This window comes from Eptesicus fuscus, chromosome 11 (assembly GCF_027574615.1).
Source record: "Eptesicus fuscus isolate TK198812 chromosome 11, DD_ASM_mEF_20220401, whole genome shotgun sequence".
NCBI classification, from domain to species: domain Eukaryota; kingdom Metazoa; phylum Chordata; class Mammalia; order Chiroptera; family Vespertilionidae; genus Eptesicus; species Eptesicus fuscus.
The window spans coordinates 7,462,117-7,482,142 of NC_072483.1; the positions used below are offsets into that span (position 1 = coordinate 7,462,117).

Below are 20,026 nucleotides of genomic sequence, written 5' to 3' on the forward strand. Positions count from 1 at the left end.
AGTACAAAAGTAGACTAGGAGGAATAAGAACTAGAAAAAGATAGTTTGTTTGTGAACAAAGACATGTGTTTGCATGCTGACCTCTGTATTGTGTTATTGTCTTTTAATCCACTTCTTGCCTGTTCTTTGGTCTGCTCTCATAATCAAGGATCCAGATCTGCTAATCCTGCTGGTGGTAAGCCATTTCTCTTCTTGTTTGTTTGTTGTTTTGTTCATTCTCTCTCACCCCATGTTCCTTGCATAATATTAATTTTTATATTATGAGCTTAATTAATCTTTCTGCATTTTTTCTGTATGTTAAAATCCAAAATTTGAAATAGATTTTCTTTTTCCTTTTACATAGCTTAATGGTTTATGTGTGTGCTCAAATTTTATGGGCAAAATTAACAGATCGTGAGGTGGGTTCTTCATGGTAATCTGTACTTGTGATTTTTGCAATGAATTTCACTTTAAATTATAGTTAAATCATTATATAGTACTATTTTTTGTGAGTATGCACCTTAATGATTCATTTGAATGGTGTGTGTGTGTGTGTGTGTGTGTGTGTGTGTGTGTAATTTCCAGTTAAGTGTTATTTCAAAGGTTTCTATCTTTGGCTCATCCTTATTCTGGTAAATAATAACGTGCACTTTGTTTTAGAATTTTATTGCCTTCTGTACTTAAGCAGATGATCTAAGTAAATGACTGCCATTGGGGTGTGTTGATAATTTTGACCCATAAGAAATGGTTATTTAGGTATCTAGTCACTTAGCCATAATAAAAATTACTTAGCATATCATTTGTTTTTATTTTATAATTTATTGCATACATCTCAGAGAATGTGATCTATATGGTTGCTATTTTTGTAGGTTTTTGAGATTTCCTTTGAGGCTTAGTATACAGATGGTTTTTGTAGTACGTGTGGAAAGGTGAAAATAATGTGTATTCCGTTTGTTGAGTTACATGTATGTCTGTGGGAAGTGTGTTTATACATGTCTGTATAATTTTGACTACTCTGTCAATTTCTGCAAGGTATGATATATTTTTAGAGGTTGTTAGTCTTTCTGAGTGGTATAGTAATAATTAGGACTTTTTCAATTTCTTCCTGTATTTTTACTTTTATGTTTTATATTTCAAAGCTATGTTATTTGTGGCATAAAGGTTGGTGATTATTATATCTTCATGGACAATTCGTTTATCAATATAATATATCCCTTGTTCTTTTTTTTAATGCTATGTTTTATTCTATTTTGTTGTTGTAGGTATGTTGTTGTTTCTTATAAACAACATACATTTGAATTTTATTTTATTTTTTATATCCAATCCAAACATCTTTGGCTTTTAATAGGTGAATTTAATCTAGCCACATTTATTTAAAAAAATTTTTTAAAATATATTTTTATTGATTTTGGAAAGGAAGAGAGAGGGAGAGAGAGATAGAAACATCAGTGATGAGAGAGAATCATTGATTGGCTGCCTCTTGCACACCCCTCACTGGGGATCGAGCCCGCAACCCAGGCATGTGCCCTTGACTGGAATTGAACCCGGGACCCTTCACTCCACTCTATCCACTAAGCCAAACCGGCTAGGGCATAGCCACATTTATTATGATTACTGATATATTTGAACTTAGTCCTACCATCTTATTTTGTGATTTTTGTTTATCATGTTTCTATTTATTTCTTCCCCTTCTCCCTTTTCTTCAAATTGTTAAATTAATAGAGTTCTCTTGAATCCATTTTCTATCACTAATGTTTAAGAAATTTTTGTTAATATTTATACTTTTCCAGCAGTTATACTTAAAAATTGTGACATATCAACTCTCACAGAAAAAAAGAACAAAACACTAAATAAATGCCATTGAGATTATTTCTAGAAATTTTCTGTGGAACAGGGAGGCTATTTGGACTCATCCTGCTTTTTGAATCAGAAGTTTTACAGTTATTTTTGTAGCACTGCGCCAGTAACCTTCTATGTATATTCTTTTATGATACTTTGATATTCTTCCATGCTCCTAATGTTTAAAAAAAATTGGTACTAACACCAACTACAAAGCTATTTTTATATTTGACCCAAATTAATGTATAAACTGGCTTCTGAAATACTATAATTTATTCCCTGATTACATCCGTTATTCAATTTTGTTTTGCTTCATTTTTAGCTGGCAGCCGGTCAAGTTCTCCAGGGAAATTGTTGGGAAGTGGTTACGGTGGCCTTGCTGGGGCTTCCTCAAGAGGCCCGCCTGTGACACCCTCTTCGGAAAAGCGAAGCAAGATTCCCAGAAGTCAGGGGTGTAGCCGAGAAACAAGCCCAAACCGAACAGGATTAGGTAAGGGTTCTCCAAGACCCTGGAACTCATCCAACTTGGTCAGAATTTTTATCCTAATCCAATAACGTTTTCTAATGTGGCAAATAGAGATTTATTTTTGAATTAAGGATGCCATTTTGCCCATGTTAAAAAGACATTTTGATTTGTGCTTTTTATAGAGTATGGCATGTTCGGGTTTCAGTTCTAACTGAAAAGTGTGTGGGGCTTACCATTTAGATTGATGAGGAAGAATTGTGTCGTGGGTTTTCGTGTTTCAGAGTCATTTTGCAAAATGTTAGAAATGAGAGAATGGGCAGGGTTTTCTACTGAACACGTAGAAGCAATGTTGCTTTTCACTTTTCTTTCACTGATTAGCACTAAGTAGCTATTAACCTAAATTTTCAAAAGCAATTTGTAGGTCCACATTTATTTTGATTCTGATCTTCTCTAACCTAATTGGTGAAACTTATAGTAAAAAAAAATAAAAAAATATATATGTACACACACTTACTTTTGACATAGTATTGTTCAAACATAAAATCCAGGACTAGATGGAAATGAAGTATGTAGTATTTGTTTTTGTGTTGTAGTATCAAGTTTCTTTATAATAGTGTATAGAATTACTCTCAGCAGCTTGAAGACCTTTTACCTCTATAAAAATCCAATTGTACACTACTTTTTAATATAAAAGGTAGTAGTCTTTTGTAATATATTATGCAAAATGTGTGTTCAAACTCTATGTCTTTAACCTGCTTTCTAAGGGTAAAAATCTATTAATGTGAAATCAGTGCTATATTTTTTAGTCTTATGGGCTTATGTTTCTCACTCGTCTTCTTAACAACTTTTACTTGAATGTTTACTCTGATGTGCAGTGTACTTGGTTAGACTTCAGGAGTGGAAGTAAATGAAATAGATTGAACTTCTGATTTCAAATAGCTTGTGGTCTTAGGGGTGAAAATGTACAGAGTAAAACAAATACGATGACTTGGCCCTCTGGTATCCTTAGGCTGGCTTCCCGTGACGCGACTTGGAAGTCCTCAGAATCCCATAGTACTTGCTACCACTGCACCAAGGTGTCTGGCTGAGTTTCTCCTCAGTCACAGTTTTTCTTGAAAGCAAGAATTGTCCTAGTAAAGGAGTGTCTGCCCCATTTCTTCCTTATTTCCTGCTAGAAGAGGTTCCCAGAATAGAACCTGTGGTGAAGTTTAAGGTGAGGAGATGAGGAGAAAGGTGCTGTAGGGCAGAGAGGAGCATGTGCAGCAGCAGTCAGACAAGAGGGAGTGTAGTGCATCCTGAGTAACACAGTAATTCATTTGGCTACAATAAAGGAAGTTGGTTAGGGTGGGGTGGGAGATGAGGGCAGAGGGGCGCTTAGCATCCAGCTCATGAAAGTCCTTGAAAGCTACCTGAGCTAAGAGAAGGCAGGGGCAGATACGTAAGAAGTAGAATGCATAGGATTTGGTTGGACATTTCCAAAGCAGTTGAGAAATATAACCAAGCAGTGGTTAGTTAATTTCACATAATGTCAGCATAAAGTGGCATAACATAGCATGCTGCCTGAGTTGACAAGTTACTTGGATCCAGTAATAACAAGTAATGTGGATACAACTAGAGAAAATCATCATGGCTGGAATATCTAAATTTCAGAGTTGATACTCAACATATGTGTGTTTGGATCTGGTTTTGTTTGGAAAATGCATTTGATTTCAAATTGGGGTATGAGGATTTAAGCTGTCTTTTTTCCATAGTTAATTAAGTTCATAGGAGGTTTTGACAATCCAGATTAGAGTCATACTTTTAAATTGGGGGTGGGGGAGATTTTACTTTACTTATTAAGGATGCCATTTTTACCTTCTTGAAGTTGGAAAATAAATCAACTTCAGTCACCTAACATAACTTTAGGACCTGATATTCCATGGTCTTAACAATGAAGTTTGTGTTACGGATAGTTGAAAAGACCACATTTAATAAGCTTTTAAAAGAGGTACTATGTAACATCATCCATCAGTAAGAACTAAATAGGAGCCCACTTCCGAAGAGTTTTTATTTAAAACATTATTTTGAAGCAAATTATTTTCTTGATACTCATTATGGGGATCAGTTATATGTCAAGCTTTGAGGTCATACATATAATTCTGAATAAAATAGATGTTTCCTTTAAATGTCTGCACATTGGGAGAATAAGAACATACACACAGAAATGAAGATCCATATGTGAATAAATGTACCTTCCCGTTTCTCCCTGTGATCATCTTAGAGGTTCCAGTTCATAGGACGTCAGATATATTAGCACTTTTTCAGTAATAGAGTGTATATTTCTGTGATCATTTAGTATATACTACGTATATGCCTGTGTATCTAAGTATTTTGTTCATTGCATAGCAACTTTGAATATAAATATTCAAAATAAGAGGGATCATCTTTTAAGAATATTTTATACAATTCCCAGACTAATTAGTAATTTTAATTATAGTTAAGCTAGGCTTAGAATTTGCATTGAGAATTGCTTTTAGTTATCTACAAATTATGTTTGGTTCAGCTATACTATTTTTTTTGCTTGAAATAATATTTCTTAAGTAAATATTCTTTTCTCATCTGTGATAAAAATGATACCCAAGCTCTTTTTCATTAGCATTTACTTAAGCAAAATAGGATGCAATTCCAGTAAAATCGCAAAGAAACCAAATAAAACCCTGCTGCCCTGTTTTTTCTTGGCAATTTATTCCTTCATAAGCTATTCAACCAAAATAGAAGAATATACTGTTTGTGAATTATTTCGTTTTTGTCTTTTATTCTATTTTTTATTAATAATAAAGTCACATAAATAGCTGACATTCATAGCAATTCTATTTTGGAAGTTTGCCTTTGTTCTTTTTTTCTTCTCCTGCTCATCTATTAAAAAGGCTAAAAGAAAGATTTGAGTATTTGCAGTTTACATTCTGTGGGTATATGTTTAAAATACTTTTACATTTTCTGCTTTAAAATAGTTTGAAAGAGTTAAAAATTAATAATTAACTTCCAGCAATTAAGTTAGACCACTGTGTGCAAGACTAAAACATGACAATATCTAGACTAGGGAGATAGTTTATGTCTTAATTTCTGGTACTTTTCATTATTCCTCTTGCACTCCTTAAGTTCTGGTAGAATTCTTCCTTAAAAGGCAAAGGTCAGGATTACCCTTAAAACACCATAAAGGTGGAATAAAGTGTCTCAGGAAATGAAAACCAATCCAGTGGTTTCTCAAGGCTCTCCAGCAACTCATGGGAGCGCAGGGCTCCGGAGCTGCCTGAGAACGCGCGTTAGCAAGTTCAGATAGCAAGTGTGTTCATCCTTTCTTCCTCCTGTCAGCCTTCTCCCTGTTCTCACGTGGACTGCCCCCTCTGGGCACTCAGTACACAGGCACGTTGATTTGGTATGTTGTTTTTGGTTTTTACCACCTAATTAATTAGTCCTTGTAAAAATGGTTTATTTATATACTTATTTTAAATCCTCCTAATAGATTGGTCTCTGGAAGAGGTATTATAAATGTTTTAAATTATCCAACATTTAAACTGTTGATACCATCACTAGAGGTACTTGAATGAGGTTTGGGCCATATGGGAAGATTTTTACAAAATTGTAAATGGATTCTTCTCTGTGTTACTACTAGCCATATGTTAAAGGAGCCAGGCAACATGAATGGGTGAAGGAACTTTCTCTGGTGAAGTACTAGGAGGCTAAACCTTATTAAGAATTATGCATATTGTTTCAGATCACATCTATCCCTTTTCACATTCTTTATTGTCTTCACACAGCAGGGAGAGCAGATTTCCCATTGCTGTAGCATGTATGTTAATTTAAGGGAGGGAGTGAGAGCTGGGTAAAACTTCTGAAGTAATTGGGCAAGAACTGTAAGAAAATGCTGAGCTAAGCATGACATGTTAAAAACTATCGGGACTGTTTTTATTACTTTGACTCTGAGTTTTGGAGCAGGCAGTGCAGCAGACAGATGTTCATGTTTGCCTCTCATCTGGGAGCCAAAAGTATTACCACGTGTGCCTCGCCTCACAGCACCGTGCTCTTCAGATGCTGACTTTCTTCCTGGCCTTCCGAAGGGGAGGCTCCGTGGCCGGGCCAGTGCGTGAGCGTGGCACTGCGAGGTCGCTGCAGGAATTGGATTGGTGTCAGTCCTCGGAGCATAGGAAGCGCTGCTTTGTAGGTTCTGTGCAACTGGTCCTATGTTGGCGGGTCGGCAGATACTCCTAGTTTTTTTAAGAGTTTAGCACCTGCTGCTGTTGCCCTCATTGTAGGAGCTAGCTATTCAGAATGTTATCAAACGTTCCTGATTCCATACTTACTGCTTCTTTGAGTGGAAACTCAGTGCTCCATGTCACTGGCAAGATGAAGGAGAATTTAGGAATTACTAGAGAATTCCAGATGCAGCTCTGTGTTGACTGTTGCTGAGGTTGCATTCCTGTGCTTGATCTTCCTTGGCTGGCCAGTGCAGACCTGAGCCATTGGACACCACCCGCTCAGCGTTCGGGTCTAACTGAACTCCGGCCCCGAGAACGAACAGTCGGAAGTTGGTTGTTTTTCCGCCTTGGTAGTCTTCTTTATCGGGGCTTCACGTTCTGGTTTGTGAGATGTTCTTGTTGGGGTTTGGCCATACCATAAACATACCTTTGCTCTAAAATAAGTAGGTTGTGCTCATTGATGCATTGATCTGAAAACAGCCATGTTTTTACATCAGTGGATCAAGTTTATTTTTTCCAAAATTTCTAAAGAAGGCATTTCTACCCAGGCCAGCTGAATGGACCCTCTCAAGATGGAGACACTTGTCCCCATCCGCTGTTGCATTGGTGGTTACACGCCTGCAGTATGCCAGGGTGTTTACAGATATTTTTCCAGTACTATATTTCTGTTTTCTCAAAATAAAATGAAAAAATAAGGGCATAATGATCTTTTCTGCGATTTTATAGCCAAGTTATATTAGAAACTAGGCTATTTATGTGATTGTGTTTTCAGTGTTTTATAATGTGAGTATAATAAAATTATCTATAGATAATCATAAAGTAATTGGCTATTTTCAGGTCAGTGGAGGGATCTTATAGTGCGAAGATTGGGGTGATCAGTGTAGGCACTGTGAGACGGTGTAAGGCTGGATAAGAAGGTGCTTGAGTAAGGACCACAGGCAGAGTTTTGATCCCCAGAGAAGAAGCAGGAATTAATGTTGGGACCAGTGAAAAGGGACCGCAGTCCCAGCTCTTCCTCCCTGTTGGTTTCGATAGTGAAATGTGTTTGAACTGTCTGCACACCGACTCGAGTGCGCAGGGTCTCTAGCTGTCAGTCCAGGTGACTTCTCTTTGTCAAGAAGGCCCGGCTGGGAGAAGTGGGCTCCTAATTAGTTAATTTCATGGATTGCAGTGACCAGGACCCTTATTGTGTTTTTCGATCTAAATTGAGAACCCAGTGCACATTAAATGGCTTTGGTCCTTTACCCTCCAGTGGAGAAAGAAGCTTGCCAAAGCCGTGAAAACGGATCATTTCTAAAAGACCGAGCTTTTGTTTTCTGAGGCCGGATTGCTCTTTGGAAGCTTTCTTTCCATTTTTCACACTGAGGTGTTCCTTTACCTTCATACCAAAGTGCACAGCTCTCTGAGGCATTGAGCAGAGTAAAGTTTTTGTCCGAACCTCCTGCTGATGGCACGGCCGTCAGGAGACGCAGCAGGGGCACGTGCTCAGTCATCAGGACAATGTCGTGATTACGTTAATAGAATGTGACTGACATTTTGTAAGTTTTTCTGTCTTCATTAAACTTGTTCACCTTCTCTGAAACCCCTCATGCTGCACACTAGCACGGAGCAGCCGTATCCCTCGACCCAGCATGAGTCAGGGGTGCAGCCGCGATACCAGCCGTGAGAGCAGCCGAGATACAAGCCCTGCTCGGGGCTTCCCTCCACTGGGTGAGTACACGGAGGCGCTGGCTCTCGGAGCATCCTTTCCCTGCTCCAGACGCTGCCCGGACACTGCCAGGGGAACGCCCTGCTTTTCCTCCTGCTGCCCTGTGACCCCTTCTTCTTCCTTTCCTCTTCCTTCGCCACCCTTTGTTGTCCCCTCTGCATGCTTAAATTGGGGGCATTTCCAGTTTTCAGTATTAGAGGAAAGAACATCACTTCAGTCTGCGCTGTTACTTATGGCCACCTGAGCCGGGCAAGCTCATCCGTGTGTTCCTTTCTAACATAAGATGAAGCTTAGCCCAGGTTCATGGCTGCTTAAAAGTAGAGCTAATGCAGTTTATTCTTACTCATTGAATTTCTACAATTTGTGTTTAATTTTGCCAGAGATTAGGCCATATGTGGTTTAACTCAAAGAAGGAAAAAAATATAAAAACATGCTCATGTTCAGGACAGTAAATGTGCTCAGTTTCGGGGTGATGACATTAATTTAAAAAGCAGCTTGAATGAAGATACTAGCCATGCTTTTGTTAACTGAGTCATTTCAAAGCTTTCATCCAAACAATCTGAAAATAGCATTTTGATAACTTGCTCAGGTATAGAGCACAATGCTAAACTTCCTGATGTTTCTTGTTCATTAGATATTTTCATTCTTCCTGGGCTCAAGCGGCGGTTTAATTTCTGTGACCTGATGCCATCCCAGGACAAAAGAATGACAATATTTGGTCATGAGGAGGTGTAAGCACCGTGCCACAGGCCACCAGCCCGTCCCCCGTTGGGGCTCTTCATTCCCCATCCCACCCTCAGTTTTCTTAGAGCCAGAATTTGTATTTTAACCGTTTCTAGGCTTCAGGAAAAACAAGGGGAAAAATGTATCTATTATAGGATATTTTATTTGCCTTTTCTTTTTAGTTTTAATAGTTCTGCCTTTCTCTAATATGGACATATAAATTACTTTCTTATGTAGTGCAAATTATTAATCCCCAAAGCCGTCTGTCAACACATAAAGGAAATGTTTGTCTTCCTCAGTAATTGTGTCTCAGTCTTTTGTCCAGTGAAGTGCTGCACAACTGCCTGCTTTCCTTTTGATAAGCCGGTAGAAATTGCTTATAACGAAGGGTCTGAGGCAGAGTGTCACATGGAACAGGACATCAGGGGTCTGTTATTTTCACTCTGAGCAACTGATCTTTTAAATATAAAAAATGTCAAAAGCGCAAGGTCTTAGTAGTTGTTTTACTGCCTTCTAATGTTATACACTGCTTCCCAGTATCTTTTCCCCCCGATCAGTATCAATAATCAAAGTCTAGCTATATTCCTCTATGACCCATTGTCCTTTTTGAAGTCTGAGGAAGAGCGGGTAACAGATGCAGAAGCCCTGCTGATGGCCCTCGTGACCCGGTGAGGTGCCTTGGGAGGAATGCGACCTGGCGGTGCGAGCAGAGGCGGGGCGGTTGCCTGGTGCGGTCAGCCCTTCCCCAGCAATCTCAGGGACAGATCAGATTTCCCAACCAGTCGAGGGCGGCAGTGGTGGGTTTTTTCTGAGTGAGCTGGTGATTTTTCCTTTTAAGTTAAGAATCTATTTCTATGCATCCTGCTCGCTATTTGACCTTCTAGAACAGCGGTCGCCAACCGGCGGTCTGCGGACCACTGGTGGTCCATGAGGTCCGAAAGGTTGGCGACCGCTGCTCCAGAAAACCTGTTACATAAGCGAACAAGTCAGTCTGTTTATTGGCCACTTTGTCTCTTAGAGGCAATTCAGTCTTTGTGTTCCGTACACATCCTGGCATTTTTGTTCTTGTCCGTGGACGCAGCCTGTGTAAGCACCTTGTGGTCTGTGGACCAGGCAAGTTGCGCTGCACTTTTGAGGTCCCGTCAGACCCGAGGAGCTGAGTGAGCTGGGCTGTCCTCACTGCCTTTGGCAGAGGGACCTGCTCTGTGTCTGATGACAGCCCACAGGGCTGAACGCATGTTGCTTCCCCCGAGACAGACGGAGTGGGTGCCGCTGCGCCCTCCCTCGTGGGCTCCAGCACCGGCATGTGTCTTCGGGGTGGTCAGGCCGTAGCACCATCTCTCCAGGTGAATCTGTATACCAGGCCCTTTACTTCCCTCCATGGGCTAAATTTGTTTATAAAACTTGTTACACAGGAACAGCCGCGCTCACGTGTACCTGGCACCATTCTGAGCATAATCCCTCGTGGTCCCCGGGATAGCTATTACCCCTCGGTTACGGATGGCAAAACAGGCTCAAGATGAGCCACTGTCTCAGGTCACACAGCTATGCAGTGGTGTGGGTTTGAATCCAGGTCTGATTTCAAAGCTTGGTGGTTACCCTGCCGCATTTGAAGGCAGCAGATGTCTTTCATTTGTTCTCTGGAATGTATTCAGTGCTGTATGTGAGGCCTCTGCAGGCTTAGGCAAAGGAAAGAGCCCAGCCAGGGCTCTGAATCGTGACTTCCAGGCTTGGGGCTAGGACCTGGGGATTCATGGATAAGTCCCAGAAGGAGGCTGTCCCCAGGGGAACTTCCTACGCCCTTCAGAGAATGTGAAGGGTTCTTTCTCTTATCCACTTAAACAATTATTTCCCACCCCCTTTATAAAGAAGCCAGCTTGTGTGTTAGTGCCCCTTTGTATCAACTCACATGGCCAATTTTCACTTTCCAAAAAGGGTGGGGGTAAAGGTAATTATGTGACTACATATTGGCTTTAAGTTTGCTTTTTATAACTCGATTGTTTGGGCCATTTTAATGGCATGAGTATGTGTTTATATGGTTATAATGACAAGATTTAAGTGAAACTAAGGGCTCTAGCACTTGTAAGTAAGGCTCTGACTTAAATGGTTTCACCTTGGATTCCATCGTCCGGTATTCACTGAGATTGTGACAAAGGATTCATTACATGACAGATTTACTATAAAATATTTTATTGAACTAGAACCAAAGGACACTTTATAAGAAACCTTTAGGTCATGTTTTCCTTAAAAGCTACTTTCAGTTTAAACTGTCAAGTGATTCTGATCAACCTATATAATGAAATGATTCTTTTGCTTCAGTCTAAAAAAACATTTTGCCATCTTCCTTATTTGAGTAAAGGGACTATTTTATAATATCTGTTTTAGAGATTGCTGATTTATTTTTGTGCTTCTTGAAGAATTAGGAATTTTTAATTTTCTTTTTGTAAGATGATAAAAATGTGTCCTTATTGACCAGGTACGTAGCTTTTGCTGTTTAATACCACATATACCACAAATATGTGCATTTCTTCAAGCGACATGGTCTTTATGATAAATGTACTGGAGAGGTTTTGATATTTGATGACAGTGAATGTCAGCGTGGACAGAACCCTGCACTCCGGAGTGTGTGAGAAGTAGCGCTGCTCAGTGTTACTGTTAAACGGGTTTTCTGGGGTGCAGTCGTCACATACTGGATGGCACTCTGGTAAAACAATTCATGTTTGAATCAAGTCTATATTTCATAATTAATTGTAAAAGTCATTATCTCCACAAGGACATAGTTTAGCATGCATTTCCTCCGATGGATGACTTAATATGCTTATTATGAATACTTGCTAATGAAACGATATTTAATGTCTAGATGTAAATTGGAATTCACTCTTCACCATTACTGCCACCACCAGCACCACTGTGGTGACTGTTAACCACTGTTTGTTCTGTGCCTGGCATTGTGTTTAGTGCTGTATGTATGAGCTCTTAATTCTCTCAACTCCCAAGAGGTAAGTACCGTTATCAGCACCATTTTACAGATGAGGAAACTGAGACGCAGATGTTAAGTGCTTTGCACGTGGTCTTACAGATCAAACCAGGATTTGCCCCCAGTTGCATTACAGAGCCAGTGCTCATACCGTGGTACTGCAAATGCCTCTCCTGGAAGGCCATTTAAACGTAAATCTAAATTTCAATAATTAAAGACTAAATGCATTAATTAGGGTACCCATGCAGCAGAACAAACGTCTGACTGGGGAGAAGGGAAGTGCAGTTGTTGAGTCCTCTCCTTGTAATTTCATTCTGTTTGTGTTCAGATGACATTATGAATTCTCTTTTGTTTTTGGTGCATGGTTACATGTGCATCACATACTGATGAGACATCTTGTGGGCTGAGTGAATCCATCCTGCTGTTCGGCTCGGATTCAGACGGTGCTGGTGACTCCTGATGTTCTTCATGTTGCATATTTCATAATGGCTGATAGAGGCTTCATGGAGTAAAGAGCCACCTGGAGTCTGAATTCGTTGATGCATAAGGAATGCCTTACCGAGGGCCTTCGAGTGCCTGTGTGTTTAAGAGCTGCCTGAGAGCCAGCAGCGTGGAATTTAGGATTGGCCCTTGCTGTCCATTCATATCTAGCACCATTTCTTTTCATGAGAAAACGTGGCCCGGGGCGGCAGTCGCTGCATTTCCTTTGGACTGTGGCATTCTGTCTCGGTACCTCTGTGTTAATCCTGTGGGTGTCACCATTCCTTTTACCTGCAGCCTCTCGACGGCATTCCAGGTCCACTAGCGCTCTCTCCACTGCTGACTCTGTCGGGCAGTCAGGTGAACAAGTGCTAACTGCATGCCTCGGCTTCCCCATCCATCTCTTCTAGTTCCGCACTCATTTTACATTCGTTTTCATCAGTGTTGGTTAGCACTTGGCATGTATGCACTTCATTCCCACCCTCCCCCAATGTGCTTTAATTTTTTTTAAGTTGTTGAATGTTTATGGTTCTGTTAATTGGCTGTAGATGCTTTATAGCTTGTTTGACAACATTATTTCTCCAGTGTTCACATTTATGTTAAAATGAAACAAAGCAAAAAGTCGGGGAGTACTTCTCACCCTCCCCCAGGAAAGCAACCCAAACTTTAGGTATCAGAAGGGTCCCTGTGGGGAACGGAGTATAAATATTATCCATTAGAGTCATCTCCCACGTCTTTACTCCCAGTAAAGTGATGCTTATTAATCTTAGTGTCAGTTCTAATTTGGAGGTACTGTTTAGTTACCAAAGTATGTCATACATGAAATTACAGGTATAAAATAACTGGATTGTCCTAACACTTCTATGGAAAAACAGGATCACGATTCAGATACCATAGTCAGGCCAGTGGGAGCTTTTTCAGCCTTTGGTGCCCAAGCTTTTTCCATCTCAGCCCCTTTGTGACAATATCAGAAATTCACTGGTTAGCCATTGGGCAAAAGTAAGCATACAATAATATATCAGTTTGCCAGATTTAACTGGCATCATTTTCATATGCTAGCAATCCTAATGACTACAGTATTGAGTAAGACACAATCTTATTAAGTCACAGGTGATAACCATGACCAATTCACTGAGTTAGATATTTTCTCTGTTCCTCCTCTAAATGAAGCCAGGTATGCATTTTTAAAATATATGCTCTGATTAGCACATTCCCCTGAAGGTTATGGGCAAGACTGAGGGTACAGCCATCTGTATCCATCGCTTAGAAATGGAGCTTCTTACTAGTATCAGAGCAGCGAGAATGCAGAACAGAGTTTGTTCTGGTTGAAATAAAAGGCTTACAATTCTGCTTAGATCCAAACATTTCCTCTTAAGATTTGGAATTCAATGATCTCTGATACATTTAGAATGAGCTGCAGTCACTGTGTGACAAAGCTGTGTGCATTTGGGAAGCAAGAATAATTAATCTCATTGTTCTTATGGTTTTAATTTTGTGTCTGAAAAATCAGTATTATCCCTGGAGCAAGACTTGCTGGCATGAGATCTGATTTCTTACTTTATTTTATGTAGACTTTATTTTAAGTTCATGCTGGTAATTTTTAAATGGCTTTTAACTGAATTACTTTCATTCTGTTATTCATAAATCCCTTACTATCTACCCTTTTTTAATGGGGGGAAAATGAACAAAGATCATTCATGAAACTGCAAAATAAATCTCAAATTTATACTCGTTTCATATTTCAACTGGTAATTTATATCTGTCTAAGTATGTAGATAAAATTGTTTTGTGGTTTCTCTAGTTTATATGGCACATTAAGTTGCCTTAAATGACTAAGGTGACATTCAGTATGATCAGCAAGTGCATTAAAAAAGGGGATAGTATAACATACAATTTTTGTTTCTTTATAAAAATTCATGACTGTATAACTTTTTTGATTAGCATTGTCTATATTTTTTTCTTTCTGTGGCGATGGAAGATGTAATGTTTTGAAACTGACATTTTAAAAGCGTTAAATAACACTTCACTTCTTAAAGTTGACCAGTTTTGTAGGTGATGTTTGTTATATATCTAAAATATTATTTTTAAGATTTTATATATCACTTTATAGGAAAGATCAATTTATTTAAAACAAATACTAGTTTTCCTTTTATTGTAGATGCTTCATATGGCTAGTAACAGATTTTCCTTGTCCAGTATATGTTAATAAAAAGAAAGCATTTTTTATCTTAACATTTCTTCCAAAGTTTTTTTTTAATATCTTAGCATTTTAAATAAGAAACTAGTATGATATACCTGTGAAGAGTAATTTACATGGACCTTCTATTATAGTTTAAATCTCAATACTTCTTAAGGAAGGCTGGTCAACTGTGATGTAAAGGACTTTAAAAAGCTAGTTTACGTTGTCCATGATCATTAGCAAGCTTAGAATAGTTGTTTGAACTGTAAAATTTGTTTTAAATCTTTTGGATTCTATCCATTTTGTCCACATGAATAAAGACTATTATTTAAAAATCCTTTGAGGGACTCAGGAAAAATGTATACAATATCATCTTAATTATTAATATTTTGCAGTTAAAATGCTAGTTTTTGTGGTGATTATTAAAGAATTTTAATAAATATATTTAAATAACCTTTGGTGATATAGGAATTATGATGAACATATGCCTAAAATTAATTTGAGTTTAATTAATAATAGTTAAACAGTAGTGACACTGATGAAAATTTGCAGTGATCAACTGAATACATTTGTTTTAAATTTTGACTATTGCACATTGTATTAGATCTCAGTAATCTTGAAGCGTCCTAATTAGTTTGACCAAACCTCAGGGCCACTTTGACTCTAGAGCAAGCATGTCAAACTCAAAGGCTAACATGGGACAAATAAACAAGGTTTAAGTGTATGTGGGCCGCAAAAAAAAAAAAAACTTCAATTTTCATAGAAACGTAGGTTTATTTCAATAGAGACATGCTGAATACAAAGGGCTGAAATAAATGAGTAATTGTTAACATAAAATAATAGAACATTTTAATAAAAATTAATACTTTTTCCTTGAATATTAACTTACCAGACACTGAATAACTGTACAAATTAATAAGCGTAACACAAATCTATTGTTTTTGTTCTCCAAAAGTGAAATATTTCCTGTTGCGCAAACCAAACAAATCAGTACAAGACTAATGACGTGGCAATCAGCTTCTAAAATATTATAGTAATTATTAAATATTATAGTAGTCAGTCATTAGGAAAAGTTGTAGTTTGTTATTAATAATTATGTATAACAGGATATTGTAAAAATTAAGTTACAAAATTTTTATTAAAACGTTTCTTACATACCGTTATATTGGCTGGGCCACAAACATATTCGTTGTGGGCCACATGCAGCCTGTAGGCCGTGAGTTTGACATGCTTGCTCTAGAGCAGTGGTCGGCAAACTCATTAGTCCACAGAGCCAAATATCAACAGTACAACGATTGAAATTTCTTTTGAGAGCCGAAAACCAACTTCTGCGCATGGGCCATGAAGTTTCAATCACACTGTACGTGCGCGCCCGCTCGTGGTATTTTGTGGAAGAGCCACACTCAAGGGGCCAAAGAGCCTCACGCATGTGGCTCGCGAGCCGCAGTTTGCCAACCACTGCTCTAGAGGGAATGCTAAACATTAAGAGACTCAACCCATAGCTCTGCTCCCTTCTAAAATGAGTTGCTCTCTCCTATCTCTGCACCTTTCCAAAGTAAACTATCACCAAAGAACCATTTCAGCTGTCAGGATGCTCTGTGGCACGATGGTGCTAAGTGTGAACAGTCTGCCCTCTGCCACTGGTAAACAAGTGTAGTTGAAACTGCAAGTCCAATGTAGTGAAAATGGGCTGGGCGGTTTTCAGTGCCTCTGTTCTGTAGGTGAGAAGAGGCAGGAATCCTTGCAAAAAATTTGAGAAAATGTGAATTAAAGTGACATATCTTTTGCTTTTGTTTTTTAAATAGACCGGTTTGGGCTTGGCCAGGCAGGAAGAATACCTGGTTCTGTGAATGCCATGCGCGTGTTAAGCACGAGTACAGATCTTGAAGCTGCTGTTGCTGACGCTTTGGTAAGAGTCACAGTGCGTGTCCGTCTCTTCGACTTACTCATCCGAATTATTCTGTCTTAACAGAAAAGTGCCTCCAAATCAGGTTACTGAATCATCCTTGACACTCTTTAAGTTGGGTAAATTTATATTACTGGTTTTTCCTCAAACCTTTATCTCTGTACATAAGTGAGAGTTGGCCTTACAGAAATTATTAGCATCAAGTATTTCTTCTGTGCTCCCCAGTATCGAGGAAGTTGTGATGACATTGGGATTCTCTGATGTCATTGGGTGTCTTTTTTTCTTCTTTTTTTTTCAGCATCTCCTTTTTCTCATTCTATTGCTTCTATTGCTTCACAAGCTTTGATGGCATAACCTAAAAAAATATTATACTAGGTCATAGAGTTTGTGATTTGAAAATCTGTATTTATTCCATTACCTCACTAGTTGTTCCATATCGTTTTGCTTTTTTGTTTGTTTGTTTTTTAAAATGAGTTTGTAAGTCATTATCTATGGAGACTTTCCCCAAATTTAAGATGAACCCTTTGTGGCTATGAAGCACGGGTGGAGTATGTTTTTGCATCCTTATAATGTAACTAGAGGCCCAGTGCATGATTAAATCATGCACGTGTAGGGACCCCTAGGCCTAACCTGCCATCCAGGCCATATCCACTGCCCCGCAAAGCCTAGCACGCTCCGTGGACACTGCTAGCAGCCTGCTCCCCACTTTTGATGGCAGGGGGTCTGCTGGTGCTGGAGCGGACACACAGCTCCCCGCTTTCGATCGCAGGGGAGCTGGCTGTCTGTCCGCTGTGCCGGAGGCTTTCGAAAGGCCTGGTGCCAGAGCGGACAGACAGCCAGCTCCCCCGCTTTCACTCCCCGCTTTTGATGGTCCACAGCAGGACGTGGGCTCGCTGCCCCAGAGGCCCCTTCTGTGCCGCAGCACAGCCATGGCGCAGACGCTGAGCTCGAGCCGACACTGGCGACGCGAGCTCAGCGTCCCGCAGGCCCAATCGGCCACCCCAAGTCCCGCCCCCTGTGCCTCCCGCTGGCCCAATCGTGGGCATAGCCGAGTGATGGTAATTTACATATTACCCTTTTATTATGTAGGATATCTAAAAAAATATATAAAGTGCTGAGAGGCCTTACATTTATGGTTATAGCAAAAAGGTCCTTAATAGAATCTGCTAGTGTTCCAATTGCATTCTAAAGGTACGTTTCAGTGAGGAGGAGCACAGCCTCGGGGGTATTTTGGTCTGTGCGCTCAGCGTTAAACTAGGCACTCGTAGAGCTGTCTGACCTCTGGCTGTGCCTGTGCTGTTGGAAGATTCTTCTCCTCTAAGGAAGCATCCGACTTTCAGACCCTGAAGTTTTAATTCAGCATGTTTTGTGTGATCAAAACTTAAGGTCTGTGGCTACAAGTGATTCTGACTCTCCTTCTCCCTCTCTCCTCTCTCTCTCTCTCTCTCTCTCTCTCTCTCTCTCTCTCTCTCTCTCTCGTTTATTCTTGCTCAGATTTTTTGGAAAGCGGCAGTGAGCAGGCAGTTTGCTGCTCTCATAAAGCTTCCCTTTCAGCAGGGCTGCCTGGCCGGCTCCTTCATGAGCCTTCTCTGCAGCGGGCCTTTTCTGGCACATGCAGGAGTTGAGGGTGATTGCTCTAACCGGGGCTTTAACTTAAGAGTCAGGAGCTGGAACAGAATTCTGTGACACTGTTTTTCCTTCCAAGTTGCAACGTTTAGATTCTGTCTCTTTTATTCTGAGACCCTAGGTAGTGGAGGTCAGAGGTTGGGAAATGATAGATGTGCCAAATCCTTAATTAAATGGGACTTCCAGTTAAGGGAGTGGGGCGTTCCTTAGTTCTCCGAAGAACTGCGGAGGGACTGCACAAAGTTCTAGGAGGCAGAGCAGGACTGGAGAGTCTGAACCTTGGCTCTGTCTGACCTGGGCTTTTCTCTGAGCTCCAGCTCCACTGACACTCACGTTGCCCTCATTACCTGTTGTTTGAACTGCTTGGTTTCTCCGATGGTCCTGCTTCAGAAGAGAAAGCGCAAAATGGTCCACAATTCTTGCCTCACAGGATAGAAGCCTGGGGCAGACAGAATGTACCACAGCGACAGACCACAGAATTAACGGTGACTTCGGAGATGTCCCTCGGTGTGGGAGAGCTTTAGCAGAGAATTACAGCAAGCACTGGAAGGTGTTGTAAGAAGCCTAGGAGGGTTAGGAAATGCCATTGTGAAAGCATTTTTTATTGTTACTCCCTCGATCTCACTTGATATGAATCGCTCGCTACTCTGTATTTTTGGTTTGCTAAGATATGTTTTGCTGTACACTTTTGTTGCAAGAATGATCCCCACATATGCTTCTGACATAATTCTCTATGCTTTTTCCCCATCCTTCAATATTTTCCTGCCTACAGCTGTTAGGAGACTCCAGGAGCAAGGTACCAGTGCTTTAACTTTTGTTTTACAACTCCATTTTTTCTGTTGCAAGTATATTTCCTTTAGGAGTTAGTGAAAGCAACAAAAACGATAGTGCAGTATAGAAATTCTGGTCTGAATTGTGATATTGTTGAATCGGGAGACACTTTTACTAGTGGTGGAGTCAGGCAGCTCTGTTTGTTTAGTGTTTGTTTTGAATGTAAAACTGCGCCTTCTCCCAATAGCGTTTCATTTTATTTTTAAACCCCATTTGTAACTATTATGTCGTTATTTCATGATGAGATTTATTCAGTATTTTTCTTATTTGAGGGATCTAGTGTCTGTATAAGTGAGGTGGCCATACTTTTGAGAGTGAAAGGGGGTTACTAATTATGCCGGGGCGGTAGGCATGGGGCAGCACTGCCCTGAGCCATTGGGAGGTACTAAAACCACCTTATTAGGAAATTACATCTGTACAGTTTAAGCAGATAACTATGTTTTTCTCTTAAATTGTATCTTATAAATTTTATCAATTTTATTTAGCTGTTGCTGTATATAACTTGTATTCAGGGTAAGAGAAATGCTAATCTACAGGAAGCCTGTTTGTGTTGTAAAACTTTGTCCTTAATAAAAGTGGCTCAGGTAATTTTAGGAATCCTTGTACATAGATTACTCTGCCACTGTCATTTCTGTTTGAGACTTTAAGGAAGTATGAGTCTTCAAACAGATTTACCCACAGACCATGGTCAAGATATATTACTTTTGATAGGGAAGAGGCTGTGGGTGCACAGCTTGCATTGTGTCAGGTGGCTAAGCCAGGTGATTTAACGTACAGTTGCATTTATTTGTTATTATTTTATGTTTTTATTTCAGAGAGAGGAAGGGAGAGGGAGAAAGAGAGGTAGAAACATCAATGATGAGTGAGAATCATTGATCGGCTGCCTCCTGCACTGGGGATCTAGCCTGCAACCTGGCTATGTGCCCTGACCAGGAATCGAACCTCCTGGTTCATGGGTCGATGCTCGGTCCCTGAGCCACACCAGCCGGGCAACATGTAATTCCATGTAGTCCTTAGAAGAAGCTGTGCGGGGTCATTATCATCTCAGAGGTGGGGAGCCAAAGCAGAAAGGGCCGG

At 39.9% G+C, this 20,026-nt stretch overlaps 1 protein-coding gene across 1 annotated transcript in view; it reads left to right on the forward strand.

Annotated features, from left to right (window-relative positions):
• CLASP1 (cytoplasmic linker associated protein 1) overlaps nt 1–20,026 on the forward strand; it is a 254,968-nt gene that overhangs the window by 155,158 nt on the left and 79,784 nt on the right. Inside the window, exons 22-24 of the mRNA XM_054723340.1 lie at nt 149–175; nt 2,141–2,308; nt 16,392–16,495. Coding sequence (XP_054579315.1) covers nt 149–175; nt 2,141–2,308; nt 16,392–16,495 — 299 coding nt within the window. The remainder of the gene's footprint in view (nt 1–148; nt 176–2,140; nt 2,309–16,391; nt 16,496–20,026) is intronic.